A 12,869-nucleotide genomic window follows, 5' to 3' on the forward strand; every position below is an offset into this window, starting at 1 on the left:
GTTGTGGATAAGTATAAGGCCGAGGCATAGGCAAAATTAAGCTGAGTGCTATTGTCAATTAGATGGGAATAGATGATGGATAGACAGAAATCATTGGGTGTACCTGCAAGCAAAATTGGAGGGATGAGAGAGCTGCCGGACTGGATTTAAGAGGATCAATTTGTGTGTTGGGATTAGAGGTCAAATTAGAGGTAAAACCCAGTATGAATCTGAGATGACCACACCTATATTAAATCCGATCTCAGGACAAGAATTTTAAATTTATTTTTGCTTCCCAAACTGTTTAAGCGTGTCAGGCTAGAGTTGAATAGCCAAGCTCAAAATAAAGTGCTGCATCTGGTGCATTAATTTATAATGAGCCAGCCTGGCACACTTTGACTGGAACTGCCAGTTTAAATGGATCCCATTAAAGTGAGCTTGTGTTTCACCTCAGGTTTGAGGTCGATTGTGTTGATTGTGCCATTTCTGCTGTGTTGAGTCCATTAAAGTTCTCTCAGTATTGAATCAACAAAGTAGACCGCTGGGCTCCTATTGCAAATATCGTAGGAAACCTCCTGCCACATCTTAATTATTTTACTGTGGATTGTTTCATGTTTAAAGAGCACCAGAAGATAACTAAAAAGACAACACAGGGAGAAAAGATGAGGTATGAAGGTAAGCTAGCCAAGAATATAAAGGAGGATAGTAAAAGCTGCTTTAGGTATGTGAAGAGGAAAAAAGTAGTTAAGACCAAAGTTGGACCCTTGAAGACCGAAAAAGGTGAATTTATTATGGGGAACAAGGAAATGGCAGATGATTTGAACAGGTACTTTGGATCTGTCTTCACTAAGGAGGCCACAAACAATCTTCCTGATATAGTAGTGGCCAGAGGATCTGGGGTGACGGAGGAACTGAAGGAAATCCACATTAGGCAGGAAATGGTGTTGGATAGACTGATGGGACTGAAGGCTGATAAATCCCCAGGGCCTGATGGTCTGCATCCCAGGGTACTTAAGGAAGTGGCTCTTGAAATCGTGGCTGCATTGGTGATAATTTTCCAATGTTCTATAGATTCAGGATCAGTTCCCGTGGATTGGAGGGTAGCTAATGTTATTCCACTTTTTAAGAAAGGCAGGAGAGAGAAAACAGGGAATTATAGACCAATTAGACTGACATCGATGGTGGGGAAGTTGCTGGAGAATTATAAAAGATGAAATAGCCGCACATTTGGATAGCAGTAACAGGATCGGTCCGAGTCAGCATGGATTTACGAAGGGGAAATCATGCTTGACTAATCTTCTGGAATTTTTGAAGATATAACTAGGAAAATGGACAAGGGAGAGCCAGTGGATGTAGTGTACCTGGACATTCAGAAAGCATTTGATAAGGTCCCACATAGGAGATTAGTGGGCAAAATTAGGGCACATGGTATTGGGGGTAGAGTGCTGACATGGATAGAAAATTGGTTGGAAGACAGGAAACAAAGAGTAGGGATTAACGGGTCCTTTTCAGAATGGCAGGCAGTGACTAGTGGGATACCGCAAGGCTCGGTGCTGGGACCGTAGCTATTTACAATGTACATCAATGATTTGGATGAAGGGATTCAAAGTAACATTAGCAAATTTGCAGATGACACAAAGCTGGGTGGAAGTGTGAACTGTGAGGAGGATGCTATGAGAATGCAGGGTGACCTGAACAGGTTGGGGGAGTGGGCAGATGCATGGCAGATGAAGTCTAATGTGGGTAAATGTGAGGTTATCCACTTTGGTAGTAAAAACAGGAAGGCAGGTTACTATCTAAATGGCGTCAAGTTGGAAAAGGGGAAGTACAACGGGATCTGGGGGTCCTTGTTCATCAGTCTATGAAAGTAAGCATGCAGGTACAGCAGGCAGTGAAGAAAGCGAACTGCATGTTGGCCTTTATAACAAGAGGAGTCAAATATAGGAGCAAAGAGGTCCTTCTGCAGTTGTACAGAGCCCTAGTGAGACCACACCTGGAGTATTGTGTGCACTTATGGTCCCCTAATTTGAGGAAGGACATTCTTGCTATTCAGGGAGTGCAGCGTAGGTTTACAAGGTTAATTCCCGGGATGGCGGGACTGTCATATGCTGAGAGAATGGAGCAGCTGGGCTTGTACACTCTGGAGTTTAGAAGGATGAGAGGCGATCTCATTGAAACATATAAGATTGTTAAAGGCTTGGACACGCTAGAGGCAGGAAACATGTTCCCGATGTTGGGGGAGTCCAGAACCAGGGGCCACAGTTTAAGAATAAGGAGTAAGCCATTTAGAACGGAGACGAGGAACTTTTTCTCACAGAGAGTGGTGAGTCTGTGGAATTATCTACGTCAGCGGGTGGTGGAGGCAGGTTCTCTGGATGCTTTCAAGAGAGAGCTAGATAGGGCTCTTAAAAATAGTGGAGTCAGGGGATATGGGGAGAAGGCAGGAACGGGGTACTGATTGTGGATGATCAGCCATGATCACATTAAATGGTGGTGCTGGCTCGAAGGGCTGAATGGCCTACTCCTGCACCTATTGTCTATTGTCTTTTGATTCCGACCTGCAAGATTTTATAGTCTTCAATGTCATAGAGTGATACAGTGTGAAAACAGGCCCTTCGGCCCAACTTGTCCACATCGGCCAACATGTCCCAGCTTCATTAGTCCCACCTGCCCGTGTTTGATCCATATCCGTCCAAATCCGTCCTATCCATGTACCTGTCTAACTGTTTCTTAAATGTTGGGATATTGTATTCGAAAGCATCACAAACGCTGGTAGCTTTGTGGTCTGAATCCTTTCTGCCAACTTGGTGCGGTGCTCACCATCCAAAATCATTCAATTAGAATCATAGTCACACAGCATGGTAGCAGGCCCTTCAGCCCAACTCGTCCATACCGGCCAAGATGTCCACCTCAGCTTGTTCCACTTGCTCGAGTTTGACTATATCCCTCTAAAACATTTTCAGCATGGAGAAATTTCCAGCATTGCATGCATGGAGTTTCACTGCTCAGGCTCAGGTACCAGGAAGCACAGCAATGATGCAGGAAGTCACAGGCTGATTAAAAGTGACTGGTGGATGCACATATGTGGGCATTGGACAATGATGCTGACTGCCACCATTCCTGGTCTGTTGCACCAGATCCAAATAAAACAGAAAGCAGACTTTTCCAGTGAGAAAGGACGATGATTTTTTTTTAAAATCTCCCTTTATAGAGGTAATAAATCCGGCAGATCTGCTTCGTTAACTATTTGTGTTTCCATTGGTAGAATCTGAGTAAATAGCACCTGGAATTAATTGTCAGTGTGGAGGGATGTGCAGGGAAATAAACAAAAATGTATTTTGCAATTTGTTGACACACGGAATATGAGTTGCTTTTGTGTATTGTTAGTGAAATTAAAACTGGGGCTTAATGCATCCAATAATTTGAAAATGAAATTATGCTGATTGGGAAACTATGGAAGTTATTCCACAGTGGGGAAGAACTCATCAACTGTATGTTTTACAACATTGACAAGACATTAAGGTTCCATTGACTTACGGAATATAGTGTAAAGGTACAGAATACCATAGAGTCTATTCTTGTATACGGAAAATATTTTATTTAAGTAGATTACGTGGCAAGGCATTAGAAATCAGGCTGCTTTGCAATATAATGTTGCAATGCCGTTTTGTTCTGTAATTCATCACTTGGTAAAATCTGGATTGCCATCTGGCAATTGCCAAGCACAGGCAACGATCCTCCCCAAGAGATGAGGAAAAAATTAGAAGGTGAATCACCTTGTTCTTGCACTTCCTGTTAACCAGTTAATTGATGCTAAAAATCTGGCAAAATGCCCACTTGTCCATGCTTACAGTGGAAAGTGATAGATGAGAGGAAATATATTTCAGTTTTAAAGTGTATTTATATGGAAGCTTTGTACCAGGAACACATTTTTCCCAGCTGTTATCAGGCAAAAGAGCGGTCCTCTCGACAGCTGCAGTGGAGTCATTACTCCCATCTACCTGATTTGGGTAGGAATGTTACAACATTTTGAGATTTTAAAATTCAAGCCTGTAATTTATCCCATCAGATAAAGCATAAAACGAACTTTAATTCCACACCTAATTCACTTTCATATCTTCAGTATTAAAAAAATTATGGTCATTTTCAGACTCGGAAATTAACATCTTGTTCCCTATTGCTTTTCCATTAACTGAACACAAAAGCTCTGATCGAGGACAGTCAATTGATATAAAAGCCCATAACTTTCTTAAAAATGAAGAGAACTGAATGACATTTTCAATTATAGATTGAAACATTCTGAAACAAATATGGTACATCTTACCTGGATGGCCTGAAATTAAAGTATATAATTAGTTAATTACCTAATTAAGTAGCTAATTACAAAATTAACCGTTGTGACAGAAATAGTAATAAACACCCAGACTGCCTTGAAAATTCAAAAATGTGATATTGTCAAGATCAGAACTTTAATATTATTGTGTTTAAGAAGGAACTGCAGATGCTGGAAAATCGATTGGTACACAAAAATGCTGGAGAAACTCAGCGGGTGCAGCAGCATCTATGGAGAGAAGGAAATAGGCAACGTTTCGAACCAAAACCCTTCTTCAGACGGAGCGAAGGAAATAGGCAATGTTTCGGGCCGAAACGTCTGAAGAAGGGTTTCGGCCCGAAACGTTGCCTATTTCCTACGCTCCATAGATGCTGCTGCACCCGCTGAGTTTCTCCAGCACTTTTGTGTACCTTTAATATTATTGTAACGTTAAAACAAATAGTAAATACCCAAAAAAAATAAATCTTCATCAGTGTCATAAAGTCAATTAAACTCATCTAAATTTAATTACTAGATCTAAACATCTATCCCATTCTTAAGAAAAGGCTAAAAATAAATGTTTAAATAGCCAAAGTATCCAAATAACAAACTGATCCCATTCACACAAGAATTCACAATATAACATGATTTTTAAATCTCTCTTTGTCAAGAATTTCTATGCCAAATCAAAGGAATTGAAGGTTTAATCCCCATAAATTTTACTCTGTTGGTTTATAACACTGCAGCAGGCAAGGACCATTTTACACAGACATCTGTTCAAAATCCACAAACATCCACTCTCAAGATAATCAAAATCCTTATTCTTTGCACAATCATGTCATGAACATCTAAATTATCTAAAGGTTGTGTAATTGTCTATCCATGATCAATATTTTCATACTAAATATCTGACTAAAAACTATGTACTGTGGAAGTTTTTTGTCAGATATTTAGTATGAAAATATTGATCATGGATAGACAATAACACACAATATAGATAATTTAGGTGTTCTTATGACATGATTGTTCAAAAAATAATGAATTTGATTATCTTGAGAGTGGATGTTTGTGGATTAAGATACAGAGATCGGATTGTTGCCGCCGCCATGATTTTGCGCAGTCACAGGCAAGACACGGCTGATATCGGGCCCTAAATAACATATTTTGCATCATCAGATTAAAATGAAATTACACCAAAAACTAGATAGGATGTTAAATAAACGCCCGACAGAACATACCTTTTGCTTTGTCCTGAACTTGTGATCCGTGATTTTGAAGGCATTTTAATCTGATGATTTTCATCCAGCGATTCAATAGTTAAACAATGTTTTTAAAAAACCGCGAACGAGATCACAGAACAAAATTTCCTCATAAAGCTTGTTTTAAGAGGAAATCCCTCCCTGACAACCAATAAAAACCTGCATTTTACTAACCCAACCCCACAACCTCTCGAGTCGCATGCACAGGCAGTGAGCAGATCAAGAGCACCACTGATGGCAGGAATTTGTAACAACGCTAATTGGAGACCTCCGAACTATCATTAATCAGACTTTATCGGACTTCAATGTTCGATGATGCATAAATTTTGCACCCTTGATTCTTTATCTGTGCACTGTGGATGACTTGATTGTATCCAGGTATTGTCTTTTCTTTGACTGGATAGCACGCAAACAAAAGTTTTTCTCTGTACCTCAGTACACGTGACAATAATGAACTAAACCAAACTAAACCAAACCAAACCAAACCGAAGTGAAGTGAAGTGAAGTGAACCACGCAAGGTGGGATGTTTCTGGTGCTTTACCCTACTGATAAATGAAGGAACCCTGCTTGTAAAACAAAACACGGAGGTTGAAATCCAGGCCTACTTACACAAGACAATATTAAATCATTTGTTCTGGGTCAAAAGGATAACAAAATAAAAAGATTTAAATTTAAAAATAAATTAAAAAATAAATAAATAAATAAATAAATGAATAGATAAATAAAATGAAAAATAAATAAAATAAAATAAAAGTAAAACAAAACACGGGGAGCTGGAGCTTGCTGATGGAGTGAGCAGCACTTATGCAATTGTCAACTTGTGGGGTCAATACTGAATGCACCTTATTGAGGTAGCATGGGAATGATGGGCATTTACACGTTCATATGTCACAGGAGCAGAATTAGGCCATTCAACCATGGCTGATTTATCTTTTCTTCTCAACCCCATTCTCCTGCCTTCTCCCCATAACCTTGTTATTCAAAAGCCTGTCTGTCTCTGCTTTAAAAACAGCCAACGACTTGGTCTCCACTGTTGGCTGTGGCAATGAATTCCACAGATTCACCACCCTCTGGCTAAATAAATTCCTCCAAATCCCCTTTCTAAAAGTACGTCCTGAGGCTGTGCCCTCTGGTCCTAGACTCTCCGACTAATAGAAGCATCCTTTCGACATCCATTTTACCCAGGCCTTTCACTATTTGGAAAGTTTCAATGAGATCTCCCCTCATCCATCTAAACTCCAGCGAGTACAGGCCCAGAGCCATCACACGCTCATCATATGGTAACCTGATCATCCCTGGGATCATTCTCGTAAACGTCCTCTGGATTCTCGCCAATTTCAGTACATCATTCCTCAGATATGGGGCCCAAAAACTGCTCACAATACGCCCAATGAGGTCTGACCAGTGCCTTATAAACCTCAACATTACATTCTTGATTTTCTATTCTCGTCCTCTCAAAATGAATGCTAACATTGCATTTGCCGTCCTTCTTACAGATTTATCCTGCAAATTAACCATTTGGGAATCCTGCACCAGCACTCCCAAATCCAACTTCAATTTCTGAATTTTCTCCTCATTTATAAAATAATTTATGCCTTTATTCCTACGACTAAAATGCATGACTCCACACTTTGCTATGCTGTATTCCATCTGTCACTTCCTTGCCCACTCTCCCAATCTGTCCAAATCCTTCTGCAGACTCTGTGCTTTCTCTACTCATCCTGCCCCTAAACCTATTCTCGTGTCATCTGCAAACTTGGCCACAAATCCTTCAATCCTCATATCAAGATCATTGATATACAACGTGAAAAGTAGTGGACCGAACAATGAGCCCTGCAAAACACCACTAGTCACTGACAGCCAACCAGACACCACCAGGCACTCTACAAATTCCCTTTCTTGGGGTCCAGTACCAACCTGATTTTCCCCGTCCACCTTTATATTGAAATTGCCCATGACCACTGTAATATAGCTTAATATTTACTTACATGCTGATTGTATCTCCTGATATAATTTGTAGCCTACATCCTGTCTACGGTTTGTAGGCCTATATATAACTTCTAACAGGGTCTTTTTATCCTTGCAGTTTCTTAACTCTACCCACAAGGATTCTGATCTTCTGATCATCCCTAGCTAAGGATTGAAGTTTATTTTTTACGAGCAGAGCTATCCCACCCGCTCTTCCCACCCGCCTGTCTTTTCAATGGGATGTGTATCCATGGATATTCAGCTCCCAGCAACGTAATGTGTGTATCACCCCAGCCCTCAAAAACTGCCTTCTAACCCGCAATGCATTCCTGACTCCAAGTTACCCAGCTGGTACAACTGTTTCTGTCTGTGGCATGTCCTAACATTTCCAATGGTCTATTAACCCATATCTTGATAAAGAATCACATCTCTCCTCTAAGTCACCCTCTACAAACTTTTTCCTTATGAATTTCTCTTTGCTTATCCCAGAATGGAGGGTTTGGTTTCATTATTATCTGGTAAGGAAGGCAGAGATATACATCAAATCTTGCCGAATCTAACAAAATCTCACGTTGGTGTTAAAGCTTTTTTAAATTGCTTGACGGATTAATTATCCACTCTATGTTGTTCCTGGTGTGTAGGTGAGTGGTAGAATTTAGAAAGGTTTTCGGGAATGAAGGAAAAATAAAATGATTTTACGGTAGGATTAGTGTAGATGGGTGCTTGATGCTTGGCATGATCTTGTTGGGCCAAATGACTTGTTTCTGTACTGCATCACTCTATCACTCTAAGACACTAATTGGACATTTAAAGAAAAGGAAAGAAAAAGGGCAGCACGGTGGCGCAGAGGTATAGTTGCTGCCTTACAGCGCTTGCAGCGCCGGAGACGTGGGTTCGATCCTGACTACGGGTGCTGTCCGTCCGGAGTGTGTATGTTCTCCCCATGACCTGTTTTGGTTTTCTCTGAGATCTTCGGTTTCCTCCCACATTCCAAAGACATACATGTTTGTAGGTTATTTGGCTTGGTAAATGTAAAAAAAAATGCCCCTAGTGTGTTTAGGATAGTGTTAATGTGTGGGGATCACTGGTCAGCGCAGACCTGGTCAGCCGTAGGGCCTGTTTCCACGCTGTGTCTCTAAAATATTTTTTAAAAGATGTTTTTACTGGTTTGTTCATAAGGTTATGTTTAACAAAATGGTTGTTTAACATAACCATATATGAATTTTTCCTTGTGTTCATTCCATAATGAAACAGATGAACACTTTGGGGTGGCAAAGGATACATGGATTATCATTTGCAGTGCAGTTGCCCCTTCTGTTTCTAATGCACTTCAGGTTCATGCCTCCTGTGTGTTGCAGTAATTGGCCACCGTGAATAGCATGAGACCTATGCAATGAACAGCTAGAGTTACTTGACGATAGCCATAAACTCAACTTGCATCTTGTAAAGTGAAAGCGGGTACATTTAGGCAACAGTATGTCTTTTTGAAACTTAATCTGACATTTGAAGAAAGGAGATTAATTTCTAATTCTAAATTCATTTCACTGCACCTTCGGGTGCATGTGACGAATAAAATTGACTTTGACTTTGACTTTTAGCTACAGTACATGGGAGAGAGGAGGCTCAAGTTTTCTGGGATCCCATATTTTTGTTAACTTCTTTCTCAACATGTCCTTCCGTTTGCTATGTTTAATACAATATACACCTTGGTTTCTCTGCACCTGCACATTTTTAGTAAAGTACTATCGTTAGCATGTATTATCATTTCCAGCTCTTTCTGCGAGAAGAAAACCTCCTCTGGTTTCTCTGTATTAAACTGTATCTACTACTCATCTGCTCGTTTTCCAGCCTTAAGGGGCTGTCCCACTTGGACGACCTAATCCACGAGTTTAGAAGACACAAGACGAGTTGAAAAAAATATCAAGGTCTTGTTGACTCGCCGAAGTAAAAGACCTCCTACGACTATGTCTACGACCTCCTACGACTATTTCTACGACCTCCTACGACTATGTCTACGACCTCCTACGACTGTCTACGACCTCCTACGACCCCCCTCGACCTCAGTCTTCCACACCTAAGACCAACTACCACTAGCTACGAGTGGAAAATGATCACATGATAAAATGATGTCATGTTTGCATTTTTTTTACCTCGGGCCAGTTACTGACCTACTACTACCTACAACTACCTACAACTATCATCACGACCTACTACGACCTACCTACGAGTAAAAAGTATCAATTTTTTCCATGCAACTTTTTTTTTACTCGTGAACATTTTTTATCAGGCTGGAAAAAATGCCACGACCTACTTGAGGCCACGAGTATGTGGAGACCACTCACGAGCACGAGGAAGAGTTACAAAGACCTCCTATGACCTCCTACGACCTCGTGTCGACCATGCTGCGAGTATGAGTCAAGGACAAACTTGGCAGAGGTCGCCAATTAGGTTGTGAAAGTGGGACTTGCTGCCAATAACTGTCTTCCTTACCGATCACCATATCTTCAAGATTGGTGCCTCTTGCTAATTTTGAAATTTTCCTCACATTCACATAACCCCAACATATTAATACATATTGACTCTTGAAGTACAACTAATAATAGAAATGTTTCGGAAGGAACTGCAGGTGTTGGTTTAAACCTAAGATTGACATAAAAAGCTGGAGTAACTCTGCGGGTCAGACAGCATCGCTGGAGAGAAGGGATAGGTGAAGTTTCGGGTCAAGACTCCTCGTCAGACTGAGAGTCAGGGGAAAGGGAAACTAGAGATGTAGACGGTGATATAGAGAGATATAGAACAAATGAATGAAAGAAATGCAAAAAAGTAACAATGATAAAGGAAACTGGCCATTGTCAGGTGTTGTCTAAGCGAAAAAGTGTTACGGACAATGAGACTCCACAAGACGACTGAAGTTAGTGCAACAACTTGGGTGGGGGAGGGACGGAAAGAGTTCACTGAATTACCGATCGTAATAATATTGTGCCAAAAGCAAACTGCTGGAGGAACTCAGAGTGTTAGCAGTATCTGTGGAAGGAAGTGGACAGATGATGCTTCTAATATTGCACTTTAAATGCAATGTTTTACAGGTTAGATAACCACGGCAATGGACGTTGAAATGGCTGTTTGGACAACATAATAGATTAATTAAATGGAATCAAAATCCGGCGTTTTAATAATTATGTATAACGCCATCGTTTTTAACCACCCTGAACTAGCGATTTTCTATAACCACATTTCTATTTTGTGTGTGGCATGGCATACTGATACTCATTGATGATTCATACATTGTGTAGAATAAATATTGAAAATCTTGACAGGAGTCATTTTGCTGAATTCATGTTAGTCTATTATAACACAAGCACGTAGGTGTTGATAGATTACATGATTGGTAATAGGACATTGCCTGTTGTTTGCATTGATATGTTTGACTCCTCACTTTCTTATATAAACTATTAAACTGCTTCCGAGTTTCATTTATCTAAACACAATAGAGGGTAATTTTACAAGTCTGCACTCACGATAAGAAGCCTCAATGCGAATCTGAGGATGTTCAGGAATGAATTTAAAAGTTAAAACCAGCAGAGGCCATTGTGAATTTACAAATGTACTTGTCATGAACAAGACACAATACAAGTGGCATAGACTCAAAAAGAACAGAACTGGTTATTTGTACCTGAACAGAACATAGCTGTTTTTCTACATTAAATTCTAAAAATTAACTTGAATTATTAGACGCCTGCCTGGAAATTGAACTCAGGTCATTAGTGTTAAGGGCCTGTCTCACTTGCTGATTTTTTTCGGCGACAACGGGCATCATTGACTGGTGTATAAGGTCACCGAAAAATTTGCGCCGTGATGCGGCGGCGACGCAGCGTGACCACGTATGACGTGCGGGGTTTTTCCAAGTGTCGCAACATTTATTTGCGCCGCTGGATTTCGAAATGTTCTAAATATTTTGGCGACACTGATATAACGCTGGCAGTCACCGAGAAAATCGCCATGTGAGACAGGCCCTTTAGTCACACTGTCGACTAGTGTCAAGACACTGTATTTTGCCTTTGAAATTCATTTCATTAAAGACATTGGAATGAATTTCAGAGGCAGACAGCAATTCATTGTACACTGAATAGCACATTTAGCCTTATTGACTAGAGAAGTGTTTCCAGGTAAAATGTTCCCCGTGGATTATCAACAGCATCTGTCCGATTTTTGTGGTGACTATTATTAAAAAGAACATGACCTGCATGGCTGATGCAGATTGAATATCCATTGATTAAATTATATATTTATTTTTTCATTTTTGCAGGGGGTATTTCTTAAAGCCGAGACTGAGGAAGAAATCTTTGCTCACCTGGGCTTGGAATACATTGAACCACAGGAAAGAAATGCATAACTTCAAGAAATAAAAAGTGCCCTTTCAAAGAAATTCATTCCGAAAGAAATTCTGACAGAGGAAAAATAATGTTTTTTTATATAATTTGACATTAATACACATTGGTCTGTATAAAGCTAATACAACATTAAATGTCAAACTTGAGTTGTGAACTGTCCTCTCATGTCCAGCAGCAGGATGTGGCAATACCTAAATTGCAGATGAAACTATTTTATGGGAAGCTTCACAACTGCTTAATGTACCTTTAAAGTGATGGAGATGTAATGTTGTACACAGTCGTATGGGCGACCTATACCTCAATGCCATTCTCCCTCATATTGATCTTTAATTTTTTATTTACTTTGCTTAGAAAGCACTAGATCCCAGATGTAAGCAATTTTACTGCCCCATCATTTACAGCCTTATGGAAGTCATAAGGCCATAAGAAATAGGAGTGGAATTAGGCCATTTGGCCCACCAAGTCTACTCCATGATTCAATCATGGCTGATCAATCTCCCCCTCCCAACCCCATTCTCCTGCCTTCTCCCCATAACCTCTGACACCTGTACTAATGAAGAATCTATCTATCTCTGCCTTAAAAATATCCACTGACTTGGCCCTCACAGCCTTCTGTGGCAAAGAATTCCACAGATTCACCACCCTCCGACTAAATAAATTTCTCCTCATCTCCTTCCTAAAAGAACGTCCTTTAATTCTGAGGCTATGAACTCTGGTCCTAGACTCTCCCACTAGTGGAAACATCCTCTCCACATCCACTCCATACAAGCCTGTCACTATTCTGTATGTTTCAATGAGGTCCCCCCTCATTCTTCTAAACTCCAGCGAGTACAAGCCCAGTGCCGTCAAATGCTCATCATAGGCTAACCTACTCATTCCTGGGATCATTCTTGTAAACCTCCTCTGGACCCTCTCCAGAGCCAGCACAGCCTTCCTCAGGCATGGTGCCCAAAATTGCT

The 12,869-nt window shown here is 40.4% G+C and overlaps 1 protein-coding gene across 1 annotated transcript in view; it reads left to right on the forward strand.

Moving 5' to 3' along the window:
• dntt (DNA nucleotidylexotransferase) overlaps positions 1–12,347 on the forward strand; it is a 367,455-nt gene extending 355,108 nt beyond the window's left edge. Inside the window, exon 11 of the mRNA XM_033033629.1 lies at positions 11,826–12,347. Within this exon, the coding sequence (XP_032889520.1) occupies positions 11,826–11,912 (87 nt within the window). The 3' untranslated portion in view covers positions 11,913–12,347. The remainder of the gene's footprint in view (positions 1–11,825) is intronic.
• The last annotated feature ends 522 nt before the right edge of the window (positions 12,348–12,869 follow it).

The sequence above is a fragment of the Amblyraja radiata genome, chromosome 15, assembly GCF_010909765.2.
Source record: "Amblyraja radiata isolate CabotCenter1 chromosome 15, sAmbRad1.1.pri, whole genome shotgun sequence".
Lineage (NCBI taxonomy): Eukaryota > Metazoa > Chordata > Chondrichthyes > Rajiformes > Rajidae > Amblyraja > Amblyraja radiata.